Below are 14,691 nucleotides of genomic sequence, written 5' to 3' on the forward strand. Positions count from 1 at the left end.
GAGCTCCCAACAGTTTGCCTACAAACACATTCCGTGTATCATTCAAAACTAAGGCTTTCCCGGCAGAAACTATTGCTTGTCCTTGGCTGCTTAGAAAGGTGGATCGCAGTTTAAAATGCCTATTGCCGGGGGCACCGGCTTGTCCTGGAAACAGCATCCCTCCTCAATCTTTCTGACCAGGGCCGGCGGAATCTTGTTAGAGGCTCTATGCAAATGTGATCAAGTACCACTTCTTCTCTGGATTGAAAAATGGCACGGCCTCTTGGCTACCCTTCAGCGTTTACACAGGCCAGTTAATCACGCCACCTCTGCTCCACTCCGGGGACGGGAGCCGAGCGTTCCGTTGGCGGGTGCGTGATATTTCTAATCAAAAGGAAAGGTTTACCTGCAGCTGTAGAACACGCGCGCGCAGCCACACACAGGTTACAAAAACGCTTCCCCTTTGTGCTCTGCAGAGAAAATTATTTTCCTGATATGGTATTCTAGCACCAGGGTTATCGAGTATGTTTTATCTGCTTCTCTGGGTTAAAGGTAGCTCTGAGCCTGATTTACAGCCAGGTGAAATGAATTTCTACCTCAGGGGAGAAGGTCCAAAGGCAAGCTAGTCCTGAATAATATATATATGCCTTGTAGCTGCTGCAGAAGAAAAAAAAACACAACACTGAAGTGACTTTATTAAAAGCATACTTTTCATAACTGCATTTTGAACAATGCAAGCCATAAAGGTGAAATATGGGAATGCTGCTCCACATTAAAATGCTTTGTAATGTTATTGTGAAAAGAGCTAGAGTTGCAGGCTGAAAGGGCAGGCGCTCTCTGTCAATTAAAGAGCAGAGGTGCACACTTAGTCATCCCATGAAATCTGAGACCCGTCCCCTGGGCACCTGGGATGGGCTTCCAACCTGGACTCCTTCATTCTCCAATCATCGGCGCTTGTTGGTGACTGTGAGCAGCAGTGTGGAGGAGCAATCCTCTCCATTCTTCCACGCCAGTTCCTCCCCCGTACGACACATTTGGAGAGGACGTGGCCTGGCCCCCTGCCTGCCTCCTCTTACTCCTCAGGGACATTTTCAAACAGGTTTCCCTGGCCAGCAGCGGCCGGCTGGGGAACTCCCCTTGCACTGTTTTACCTCTTCACCTGTGGGCTACTTCTCCCCACTGGGAAGGGGGTCAGGATGGAGGGGCTGCTGGTACATGCAAGGGAGGGACCAAACTTGTCTTCACCTGGGTCTCTTCCACCCCCAGCACTTCCCCTGTTTGAAAGTGCAACCAGGTACCATGTGGTTTATACAAAGACTTGGGCAATGACCTCATTGACTTGTGAGCACCAGCAGGAATCCAAATTTTGTGACACCAACTCTTCCTTGGGTCATTAGACAGCCTGTCTCCCTTCCTCCCTCCCTCCTTCCTTCTCTCCCTCCCTCCCTCCCTCCCTTCCTTCCTTCCTTCCTTCCTTCCTTCCTTCCCTCCCTCCCTCCCTCCCTCCCTCCCTCCCTCCCTCCCTTCCTTCCTTTCTCCCTCCCTCCCTCCCTTCCCTCTCCCTCCATTTTCCCCCTCCTTCCCTATCTTCCTCCCTTTTCTCCAGCCCATGGCACTGCCCTATCCCAAGCCACCATCACGTTTTGCCTGAACAACATATCAGCCTGCTAATGGGAATCTCTCTTCCACTCACTCACTCACTCACTGAGGGACTCTGAGTGGCTCCCTTGCAGTTACTAAGGGTCCTGCCTGTCTACATAGGTGCCCCCTTCCTGACGAACTTGGCTCAGAATGAAGCCTCCTCCCCTAACCCTGGGCCTAGTACCTCCTCCTGGGACAGTGCTGCGGAAAGAGCTTGGGTGTTGGAATCAGACAGGGCTCCTGCCTGCACTGCAGCTTTCCCAGCCACAGGTGACCCCAGGCAAGCCCCTGCCCCACTTCCCTGGGCTTCAGACTCTTCCCCTCACGAGATGGAAAGCATTCCTTCCATCTTCGCCCCTGACTCCACCCTGTGCTCTGGATCGTGTATCAATGTGCCAGTTTTAATACTCCCCTTGGATGCATAATGAGCATCTGAAAGCAAAATATGGAAAACAGAATGCTGCATGCATGTCCCCTGCCCAGCATCCCCGTCTGAACTCACTCCTCCCCATGCCTTCCCCGTTTCAGCCAATGGGATCACCACCTTCTTAGTTATCCAGGCCTAAGCCTGGGGGCCATCTTCACTTCCTCTTGCTTCATATTCATCTGCAAGTCCTGCCCGTTTACCTCCAAAATATACACGGAATCTGTCCTCCTTTCTCCAGCCCATGGCACTGCCCTAGCCCAACCCACCATCATGTTTTGCCTGAACAACACAACAGCCTGCTAATGGGCATCTCTGCTTCCAGTCTTGCCCTCCTGTGACTCATTCTTCATACTGTCGCCATAGTGATCCTTCAAGAATATACAGAAGATAGGTTAAGACTTCCCATCATCAGGCCTGGCCTGCCTCTGTGGACTGATCTTTCCTTGTTCACCACACTCCCAATGCACCAGCCATCACATGGTTCTTGAACATGCCCAGAGCCTTTGCATGTGCTGTTCCCTGTGCCTGGAATAATACTTCTCAGCATTTAAGCTTTGGCTTCGATGTCACCTGCTTAGGCAGCCTTCCCTGACCACCCATCATTCTCCACCCACCACTCCTTCTTATTTTCTTTAAGCACTTACCACTACCTAAAACCATCTTCATCCTGAGATTTTCAGCCTTTTTCATCCCATGGCACACATCAATTAATTACTAAAATTATATATTTTTTGCTGATCTGACAAAAATATAGGTATAATTTTTGTTGATTTACAAAAAATAATAAAAATAGCAATTACCTCCCTTTTTTGCTGCAAAGTGACTTTAAAAAAATCAGGTGCCTCTACTTGTACACAAACATTTCTCTTACCAAAAAAATAAAAAAAAAAACAACAACAATCAGACACAACCTGATCCAGCCGGAAGGAGGACCTCAGGACATGACACTTTTCTCAGGGTGAGTGAGTTTACCAGCTGCTTTCCTTTGCTGTCAAAAAAGAATCTGGGGCCTCAAGAAAGACCAGGTGTCTCAGAAAGCAGGAGAGGAGGTACCCTTGACCCTTGGCCCTCCCTCTTTGAACAGTCAATGACTTTGATAATTTGGGGCAGACCCAAAGGTTGTCATGACGTGTCACTCTGCTGAGGCCGGCAGCTGGGGAGGCCGGGTGTGGGGTGAGTCACTGGGAGTCTCTCATTCCCTCCGGAACCAGCAGTCAGGCCCGCAGAGAAAGCCAACTCCCTGACACTGGGACTAACGCTAAGAAAGGGATGAGTCTTTGGCAGGAAGTGGAGTTATACTTCACGGTGATTACTTATCTGGGATTTGCTGAGATCTCCATATGTGTTCTCCCCAAATGCCAAGGGCCTCGTGCCTCCAAGCACAAGGCAGGCAAGCTCCATGGACTTGTCAGTGTTGGAGAAACAGCCCCTGCCTTGCAGGCCGGGTGTGGAGGGAATTGCACAGCTCTGCTGGGCTGCTTTCAGCAGGTGAAACTGTCAGGGTGGCCCTCCCTCAGCTGCTTCCGGCTGAGACCCTTGACACCTGTTTTTAGTCATCACCAGGACCTGCCCCTCCCCCTACTCATGGCCCCCTGGGAGGGAGCAGGTGTCCTGTCTCCATGGAGGGAAGTGACTCCAGCTAAAGCATTTCTGCACGTGGCATCATGGCCTCAAGCTGGAGCAACTTCCTGAGTCCCTGCGACCCCCTGGGCTGTCAGCAGCTGGGTAAACGGAGGCATCAAGCACATCCACCTTTGGGGTTTAACTAGTAAACCACCTACAGTTTTAATCTTAACCAGGAGAGTGGCAGCCTACTCCTCCTAAACTTCAGAGACTCTGGCACAAAAAGGCCCAACAAGCCCGGCTGGTGTGGCTCAGTGGTTGAGTGTCGACCCAGGAACCAAGAGGTTGCTGGTTTGATTCCTGGTCAGGGCATGGTTGCAGGCCCGGATTCCCAATGGGCAGTGTGCAGGAGGCAGCCGACCAATGATGTTCCTCTCTCATTGATGTTTCTATCTTTCTATCTCTTTCCCTTCCTTTCTCTCTAAAAACCAATAACACACACACACACACACACACACACACACACACACACATATATATATATATATATATTTTTTTTTTTTTAAAAAAGGTCCAACAGTTTCCTCATTAGCTTGAGATCTATGTAGAAGGACACTAAACTGGAAATTCTGACTGAAGCTGTAAGAGACAATAGGCATCTGATACCAAAGATACCGGGACAGAGCTACCCAAACAACGCATTCCCACGGTGGGAGCCCTCCCCCACGCGGAGGCGGCACATTGGTGTGGAGGAGGCCCCTGAAGGCTGTTTCTAGAGCGAGAACTGGCAGCGTGCCTTGCATGGATCCCTTCCTCCCGGAGAGGACAGACGGTGGGGACAGAGTGGCTGAACCTAGAGAAAGGGTCTCAGGGGCCCACCCTGCAGAGCTGGAAACGAGACGGAGGCTGGATTTTATACCCAAAGCCACCGCAGCACTTTTCATCCTTTAAAAATGAGCAGAAAAAGACACAAAGTTGCTTCCTGATGAGATTTCCCCGAATCCGCTTGTTTGGCAGGCTGCTAGCACCTGGCAGCCCGCAAAAGGCCCCTGTTAACGTGCTTCCCGATGTTCACCGCCGACATCACCCGGAGAAGCAGGCAACGCTGGTGCTGTTCCCCTACGCAGCAGATGAGGAAACGGTTCTGAGAAGGTCAAGGTCAGAGAGAAAGCCGCACCGATGTTGGCCCCTCTGGCTCGCTTTCCTCCTCTGATGCTCTTGTTCAGAGCTAAGCTCCAGACCATCTATTTACCCACAGATAGAATCAGAACTCAATTCCTATTGCTCACTCAGGGCCCTAACACCAGGTGCAACAGGGTTAGGATTTTCGCCTCCCCCCGCCTCTTCCAAGTACAGAGTGTCCCTAAAAATGTGTACACACGGTCCCAGCTGCTAGCTCAATTTTGAAAATGAACTGTATTTTAATAAACACCGCCTTCACCATTATTCAAAGTGTGTGTATCCATTTGTTGGGATGCCCTTTGTACTGAGGTAAAATTCTGATCACCAGGAGGAAAAAAGCTACCCAGCGTTGGAAATAAGTTTAATGTACACGAAGAAAGTTCTATAAACTGTCACACATGTCACAGCCCTCACTGTTGACACACTGGAAATGTTCATTAAGCTAGAAGTTAACTGCACACACAAGACCATGATAACCGTTCTTGATGAGACTTCCCATCTCCATATCCAAATCCTTGGGCCTCCGACCCCACCCGTGGCCACTGTTCTCCTGTTTTGTGAGGGCAAGTCCCAGCCAGGAACTCCTCATGTGGAGGAGAGGCTACCGCTGGCTAAGGTGAGTGGGAGGCCGGTGCAGGATGAAGTCAGGACGGGCAGCCAAAGCCTCTTGCTCAGTGCCCGGACCACGGTGGCTGCCCAGCAAAGTGAGCTCCCCTTTGGGGGGCCAGTCCCCCTGGCTTCCAGGGGCTTCTGTTCACCCCACGAGAGATTCCACAAAAGAGTCCACTTATTGAGCCCATGGCGTGGAGGCTATTTCAGAAGTCAGATAGCAGTACTACCTGGTTGGACCTCTACGACCAAAGCCTTTCCTAGCCTCTGCGGGCTTGCTTTTCTCTGGCCCTGAAAGATGTTAGCCACTCCTATTCTCTTCCCACGGCAAGACTGACGAAAGGGCAATGCAGGGTCATTGGTGGATAATATCGGGTCCAACCGGCTATTTAAGAGATGGCAGTCACAGGAACGAGAGCTACTGCATGATCCTCTCAAGTTTGGCTTTGCTCTTGTATGCATATGTATGTGTGCATGCGCACACATGCGTGTGCCTGTGTATGTGTATCCTCCATTCAGTGCATTTTTTCTCTTTACCACGTACTACGCTGACATTCTAGACACAATCTCAGTTACTACTATTCCCAACTTGCAGAAGAGGACTCTGAGCCTCAGAGAATGTGTATGATGTGCCTGATGTTGCATAGCTAGTAGGCGAGGAGTGAGACCTGCACTTAGATCTGTGAACTCCATAGTGGCACTGTCCGGAGGGCCAGACCACAGTCCTTCTGAAGTTGTCCTCCCTCTTCCACCCCGAGCCACCCGCTTACCCAGCGCCTTCATGTAGCCTTCAAAGTTGTCGTTGCTCTCCATCTCCCAGGTTCCATTCTGGTCCCTTGTCATGGTGATGGCCTCTGGTTGCCGTGGGTGTGTGGTGCACGTCCAGGAGCAGGCTGCAGGGAGAGCGTTTTGAAATGAGTCACTTTTATAGCCTAATGGATTAGGTTTATGGCTCTGAAGATAACAGGTTCAAAGGTGATAAGCACAGCCCAGAGGAACTTTCCTTTCCTTTTCAAAGTTCAGAAGGACTACAGGAAACCCATGCTCAAAGTCCTGGCCTGGGCCAGCCTGCGTGTCCTGTGACAGCCACACACACCTGGCCCTGGGGCAGCTCGTTTTCGGCTGGCTGGGCTCCCACAGAGCCCCTGGCCCCACACAGAACACTCCATTCAGCACTGGAAGAACACAAAGACCCAGTACCCACCCCACATGCACTACCGGCCACAGCCCCTAGGCCTCAGACTTGGAGTCTGTCAGCCACGTAAGCACTTCCACTTCCGGTCTGGCTAATGAAGCCAAGAAGATGAGCACTCACACCTGTGGAGCTCTACTGTACTCCGTGCTGACCACTGTACATTCTTCATCTTGTTTTATTTTACACGAGCTCTGAGTTATGTTTAGCTATCTCCATTTTACAGATGAGAACAGATCAAGGAGGTTAAATCACATGCCTAACAACAACTGGTAAGTGGCCGAGCTGGGATTCAAACCCAGGCCTGTCTGGCCCCAAAGCTCTTTCTTTAGCAGTGTGCGCAAGTCAGGTGGGAAAGGTCAGAGCTTGGTTTGGGAGACTGATTCTCACTTACTTTCTTCCCCAAGAGCCTCTAAACAGCAGGGTCGCTCAAAAAAGGTATGTTCTAGGACAGTGGTCGGCAAACTCATTAGTCAACAGAGCCAAATATCAACAGTACAACGATTGACATTTCTTTTGAGAGCCGATTTTTTTAAACTTAAACTTCTTTTAACCCCACTTCTTCAAAATAGACTCGCCCAGGCCGTGGTATTTTGTGGAAGAGCCACACTCAAGGGACCAAAGAGCCGCATGTGGCTCTCGAGCCGCAGTTTGCCGACCACGGTTCTAGGAGAATTAATCTTCTGAAAGCAAGCAGATTAGGTTTATGGCTTAGGTTTGGGAGGGAGGCCAGATGGGGCAGTGGGACAGCTTCAAGACCCCAGGAGCAAGCTGAAGTTCACCTTGACCAACATGGGTGGGGGTGGGGGGACATACTGACATTTGGGTAAAGACTCTTGGTTCAGGGCTGTTCTTCAAACTGACTGTCCCAGTGGGTCAGAAAATGGGTTGATTTATTGCTCTGCCACATGGTTCTGAGAGATGGGGTCTGATTAGGGGTCCCTACACTCTGACAAAATGGAGGTGCAGGTTGAAGATGGGTAAACCATGAGTACTCCAAAGCAAGGCCAAGTGTGATGGACACCCTGGGGCTCTGATGTATGTATTCTTGTGCTGTGAAATCTAAGCAAATGGCTCCGTCTGTGTGTGGTTTGGGGGATGTCAAACAACACATTTGTTTTTCGGTAAATATACTGGAATCAGGAAGACACACAGTCAAAAGTGGCCCAGCTGCTGTTAAAAGGGGAAGAGGAGAATAAAGGACAACTTCTCCACAAATGGTGAATGAGTGGTATCAGCAGAAGTGGACAGAAAGTGAAGAATTGGGTTTCATTCGTTGAGACCCAGCAGAGGCTGCTGTAGACTGAGCACTCAGCCTTCTTGGTTGGAGAAGTAGGCATTCCCCTCCAGGTTCAGATCCAAGGGCCTCCACACAGCCACTCCTACCCAAACTGAGTCCCCTCTAGGCCTCCCTTGCAAGAAAGCATAAAAAAACTGGCCCTGTAGCAGAAGGGGTTAGGGGCAAAGATGGGGTTGTTAATTGCATTAAGCCAAGGACTCGGGTTTTAATGGGCCTGGGAGTTATTCACCCTGTGTAAGGCAGGAAGTTGAAACTGAGATGCCAGCAGAAAGCCAAACCACTTGAGGAACTAATTCTCAGTGAGCATGTGAAGTGGCCAAAGCTGCCCAGAGACAACAAGAATGTTTGCCTATTTAGCCCAGGATCTATGTGAGTTAAATGCAGTTCTGCTCTGTTCAAACTCTGGTTTGGGGTTTGACTTTATGCTTCCGGCTAGCCAAAATCTATTCTAATAAAAGCATAATATGCTAATTAGACCAGACAGCCAAATGACCTTCTGGGTGTCATTCTGGATGCCCTTCCCGACAAAGCCACGGTGGCAGAGGCGGTTAGGGGTGATCAGGCCAGCAGGGGAGCAGTTAGGGGGTGATCAGGCAGGCAGGGGAGCAGTTAGGGGCATCAGGCCGGCAGGCAGATGGGGTTAGGGGCGATCAGGCAGGTGAGCGGTTAGGAGCCAGTGGTCCTGGATTGGAGAGGGTGCAGGCCAGGCTGAGGGACTCCCCACCCCCTCCCGTGTACAAATTTCATACACCGGGCCTCTAGCATTAAAATAAAGTCCTGCTTGCAATACTTATAGACTGCTAGAAAGAAGTAAATGTAAAAACTATCTGGAGGGACACACCTTTGATGGAGGCCAATCAGAATTCCTATAATAAAGCCATGACAAATGTGATTTCATAATACCAAACTGTAAAACACACATGAAAATAATCCACCTAAAGCAAACATCAGCAGAAACGTACCGTCAAATTAGACTTCCAAGAGCTTCAATTAAAAAACAAACAAAAGAGATACAAACTATAAAATAAGTGTGTTTAAAATGAATAAAGAAAACTACAAGCACTTAAAAACATGAAAAAGAATAAAGTAATGTGTTTTAAAAGCTAGATTAAAAAATAACCAGAGTAGTTGTAGAAATTTAAAAATACAGTCATTAAAATTAAAAGGTAATAGATGGGTTAAACACAGCTGGAGAGAGAATTAGTAAACTAGAATGTAGTGCTAAGAAAACTACCCCATGTATGTAACACAGAACACACTGGTGGAAATTCAGAACACCAACATAAAAATAACATTCTAAAATCTTCCAGAGAAAACAAAATGAGCCATAGAGATTACCTATAAAGAAACAATATAAAATAATTTCATTTACAATTGCATCAAAAATCATAAAATACCTAAAAATAAATTTAGCCAAAGAAGTGAAAGTCTTGTACTCTGAAAACTACAAGACATTGGAGAATTAAATTGAAGAAGATACAAAAATGATACGCCTTGCTCATAGATTGGAAGGATTAATATTGTTAAAATGTTTTTACTACCTAAAGCAATATACAGATGCAATGCAATCTTATTAAAACACTAATGACATTCTTTCTAGAATTAGAACAACTAATCCTAAAATTTATATGGAACCACAGAAGATCCTGAATAGCCAAAGAAATCTTGGGAAAGAACAAAATGGGAGGTATCATGCTCCCTCACATAAAACTAGAGTGCAAAGCTACAATAACCAAAAGAGTATGGTATTGGCATAAAAACAGATATGTAGATCAATGGAATATAATAAAGAGCCCAGAAATAAAACCTTACTTATATGGTCAATTAATCTACAACAAAGGAGGCTAGGATATACAAGCAGGTAAAGACCATCTCTTTAATAAATGGTGTTGGGAAAAGTAGACAGATACTTGCAAAAATATTTGGACTACTTTATTACATTCTATATAAAAATAAGCTCGAAATGGATTAAAGACTTGAAGCCATAAAACTCCTAGAAGAAAACATAGACAATATATTCTTTGACATCAACACACACACACACACACACACACACACACACATACAGGAATATTATTCAGTAATATCTTTTTGGATATGTTTCCTTGGGCAAGGGGAACAAAGAAAAAAAATAAATGAGACTATATCAAACTAAAAAGTTTTTGCACAGCAAAGGAAACCATCAACAGAATGAAAAGACACCTTGAGTAGGAAAAGGTGTTTACCAATGATACATCTGATAAGGGGTTCATATCCAAGATATGTAAGGAACTCATACAACTGAACACACACAAAAAATAAACAACCCAATTTAAAAATGAGCAGCAGACCCGAATAGATATTTCTCCAAAGCAGATACATGAAGGTGGCCAACAGACATATGAAAAGATGCTTACTATCATAATCATCAGGGAAATGCAAATTAAAACCACAGTGAAATATCACCTCACACCTTAGGAGATCAAGCTCCTAGCAAGTGTTTGATTTGTCCTCAGCAAAACACGGCTTCCGTATGTTCTTTGGCCTCAGAGGAGTAGAAGATGGGGTGGGTGGGGAGTTCTGTGGGCGATCATGAATAAATCAACAAATAAGTGCTGGTGAGAATGCAGAGAAAAAGAACCCTCATACATGGTTGGTGGGATTACAAATTAGTACAGCCACTATGAAAAACAGTATGAAGGCTCCTAAAAAAATAAAAAAATAGAGCTGCCATAAAATTCAGCAATTCCATTTCTGGGGGTTTATCTGAAGGAAGCAAAAACACTAATTTGAAAAGATATATGCATCCCTATGTTCATTGCGGAATTACTACTTATAGCCAAGATATGAAAGCAACCTAGATTTCTATCAATAGACGGATAAATAAAGAAGGTGTGGTATGTATATACAATGGGATAAGTTAAATAAATCAGGCAGAGAAAGACAAATACTGTATGATTTTACTTGTATGTGGAATCTAAAACAAAACAAAACAAAACAGAAACAGACCCATAGATATAGAGAACAAACTGATAGTTGCCAAAGGAAAGGGGAGTGGGGGGATGGGAGAAAAATAAAATAACTCAGACATTTTAAAAAAGAAGCAATACAATAATCACATTAATAACAGACTTTTTAGCAATGGATGGAAGACAACAATGGAATGATATCTTACAATGATGAGAGGAAATACTTTTGAATAAGGATTCTAAAACCCAGCCAACTTCATTAAAGTATGAGGGTTTTAAAAAATAAAGTATTTTTAGATATAATAGCCCCAAACTGGAAACAACCTAAGCATCCATCAACAAGTTAATGGAGACACAAATGGTGGTATATTCACTCAAAGGAACACTACCCAACAGTAAAAAGTAACAATGTCCTGATACACATAACAACAGGGAGGAGTCCAATGACATATGCTGAGGGCAAGCAACTTGACACAAAAGATCACATACTGCATGGTTTATATAAAATTCTAGAAAAAAAAAACAACCTAATCTACAGTGATAGAAGATAGATCAGTGATTTGGAGGGTATGGGGAGAGAAGGTGGGGATAGGAAAGCTCACAAGGGAAATTTCTTGGGGAAATAGAATGGAAATGTTCTATAGGTGAGATGGTGGTTGCAAGACTTGTCAAAGCTCAAACTCTACAATAGATACCTGTTTCTTTTCAGTGTATGTAGGTTATGCTTTAATAAAAAATGAATACAATTGTTTGTTTTTTAAGTAGATTTTTTATTAACTTTAGAGGGAAATGGGGTGATAGATAGAAACACCAATGATGAGAGAGAAACTGGATTGGCTGCCTCCCCCTACCTGGAATTGAACCTTGACCTCCTGGTTTACAGGTTGACGTTCAACCACTGAGCTATGGCCAGCTGGACTGAATACAATTGTTTTTTAATTCACATAGTCATGCATGATTATTTATACAAAAAAGATTTAGTTATCAACTCAAACTAAAATCCCATATTATTCCCACTTGAGAAGTTAGCTGATGGACATGAAGTACACATGAGCTAAAGAGGCTGTAATTAGCGATTGACTAGAAGATGTTTGTAAGAAATATCAGCTTTAATATTACCTTAAAAACTTAAGAGGGACCCCTAGAGCGGCAGTTCTCAAACATTAGCAAGTGTCAGATTCCTCTGGGGGGCTTATTAAAACACAGATTGTTGGGCACCACCCTTGAATTTCTGATTTAACGGGTCTGGGGTAGGGCCCAAGAATTTGCATATCTAATAGGTTCCCAGGTGGTGCTGCTGCTTCGGGGTCAGGACCATAATTTGAGGACTACGAGAGAGCAATGGAAATAGGAGAGAGACCAATGGAGAGAGAAAAATAGAATCTTAAAAAAGTTTTCGGTTGGCCACAGCAAGTTTTGAATCCAGGTTTCACTGCTTCCAGCAGTGAGACCCCTGGACACTTACCTTCTTGGAGTGTCTGGTTCATTCTTTGAGTCTCAGGGTCATTGTAAGAATTAAAGGTGATGAACATAAAGCTCCTAGCAGAGTCCCTGGTACAGGGCATGCGTTTATCCCAAGGTAGTGGCTATGGTATGGGATTGCAGATTAAGCTCCTAGCAAGTGTTTGACTTGCCTCCAACAAAACACAGTTTCAGCGTGCTCTTGGGTCTCAGATCTGTGTGAGTGGAAGGTGGGGGTTGGCCGGGGAGTTCTGGAGGCAAAAAGTGAGGGACGGTGCATGAAAGATGGCAATTGCCAATCAACCACCCAGCCAGTATTGTCCCCTACACCTTCCATTCAAAGACGGCCACCTATCTCAGCAGGGCCCCTTACCTCTCCATTCATACTAACAGGTCACATACCTGAATGTTCCGTTTCTCAGCTGCCTGCGTGTCTCCACTTCTGAGCTTATTTGCCTAAGTCTTTGTGGAATTCCCTTAGGTGACTTTTAAGGCTGGGAAAACTCATCAGCCAGAAGCCAATCTCTCTAGGCTGCAAGAACCTCTCTGGAGACCACGCTGAAAAGTGAAGGTGTGGGTCCCTCAAGAGGCTTGGGTGTGAGATAAATCAGTCAGCGAAGAGCAAGCACAGCAGGGACTCCAGGCATTTACCTGCTGTCCTCGGGGGCATCTGCCTGCCAGAAGCTGGGCACCTCACTGGTTCTCAGAAGCCATGGCTCCTCAGGCCCAGGCAATCCCACCTCTGCCCGCTCTTCTTCTCTAAGGGGAGAAAGCCTTCATTCAGCAGCAAATGACATCAGCTGGATGCTGACTAGCTTCTCTGCAACACCCACTCCTTCCCCACCCTGTGACTTGCACATCTGGTCCCACTCACTGTGCTTGTTACAGGAACAAGATATTCCACCGCCTTTGTTTCACCTGGAGACTCAGGAGACAGGGACCTGGAGTTCCTTCAGCCACCAGGCAGCACGGGGCCTTGCTTCAGCTTTTACATAAATTGTGCTGCTTCTTCACGTTTCCTCCCAAAAGGCAGGCCGGGAGAGCAGAGGGTCACAGACTCTCATCCCTCCCAGGGCCACAGGGGTCGGATTGCTCTGGCCCTAGAGGGGGCCCATTTGCAGTCCCCTGTGGTAGGGAGCTGGCAGGGGTCACTCCAGACCACCTCTTCCCAAGGGGACTGTCCCTGCCTCTCCTCCAAGGACTCTAGGAGGGCCCTTACCAGTCCCACCCATAGAAACTGTTTCCACCAGACCTAAGGCCTGTATGACATTTTCCAGACTGGGCAAAATCTGTTGTCGCCGTAAGAAACATTCAAATGTTTGTGAGTTTATTTGAGCCTAACTGTCGGCAATTGCTGGGATGCAAAAATCTCAATGGATTGAGATAATGCTCCAGAGAATGTCAGTTTTGCAGTTTATTTTATACTTTTTTTTTTTATTACAATCAAAAGTGAAGACGGCCCTAGCTGGTTTGGCTCAGTAGATAGAGCGTCGGCCTGCGGACTGAAGGGTCCCAGGTTCGATTCTGGTCAAGGGCATGTACCTTGGTTGCGGGCACATCCCCAGTGGGGTGTGTGCAGGAGGCAGCTAATCGATGTTTCTCTCACATTGATGTTTCTAAGTCTCTATCCCTCTCTCTTACTCTCTGTAAAAAAAAATCAATAAAATATATTTTTTTAAAAAGTGAAGATGCAAGTGGGTTACATGAAATTCATTGGTGATAGAGAAGGGAGGTGGGAGAAAGCAAAGCGGGGAAACCTCTGGGATTGGATAGAAAGTACAATGACAGACATATGCTTCTTTTACTGGTACATAGGTGGGTATAGGGTAGTTAATAGTCAACAGCTAACTCAATGACAATGAGGGGGTCTGTAGTCTCCACAGAGCGGTGCCTGTGCTTTGAGGGGTCCGGAAAAAGGGAAATTACTTTGACATTCCAATGATATGTTACGGTAGATGGGAAAAGACAATAGATAGGCTCAGTTAAGGCAAAGATTGACCTTTGCCAGGGAAGATACGGGCCTAGGACATGACTACTCACCATAGACTGTTTTTATTTAAATTTTTAACTTCAGACCATCCTTTGTGGTTACTTTAGGTCTCTGAGTTTGCAAGGCTGCCCCGGAGGCCTCCCCTGACCCAGTCAGGGTAGCAGGTGGCCCCTTTGTCTCTCTCCCTGAGATGAGGGGCCATTTCCTGCTTTACCACCATATCCCGAGAGCCTAGTGCAAGGCAGATGAGGAATAAACAAAGGTTTGTAGAGTTACTGCTTGTCCTGAGGTCTGGTGAGGGAGGGCCTCCCCGCAGCAGAAAGCCCCAGTTCTCTGCACACTCTGTGGAAGGCAGGGCAGAAGGACTTGGACTGCCAGTGATGCCGTGAGCGACCAGCA

General features: G+C 46.5%; 1 protein-coding gene across 4 annotated transcripts in view; it reads right to left on the reverse strand.

Annotated features, from left to right (window-relative positions):
- RBP2 (retinol binding protein 2) overlaps positions 1-14,691 on the reverse strand; it is a 53,065-nt gene that overhangs the window by 6,986 nt on the left and 31,388 nt on the right. Inside the window, exons 1-2 of one of the 4 annotated variants that reach the window (XM_054708016.1) lie at positions 12,954-13,014; positions 6,172-6,294 (exon numbers count right to left, since the gene is read on the reverse strand). In XM_054708016.1, coding sequence (XP_054563991.1) covers positions 6,172-6,294; positions 12,954-12,972 — 142 coding nt within the window. In that variant the 5' untranslated portion in view covers positions 12,973-13,014. The other 3 variants (XM_008152642.3, XM_054708018.1, XM_054708017.1) reach the window with 3 other exon arrangements.

This window comes from Eptesicus fuscus, chromosome 18 (assembly GCF_027574615.1).
Source record: "Eptesicus fuscus isolate TK198812 chromosome 18, DD_ASM_mEF_20220401, whole genome shotgun sequence".
Lineage (NCBI taxonomy): Eukaryota > Metazoa > Chordata > Mammalia > Chiroptera > Vespertilionidae > Eptesicus > Eptesicus fuscus.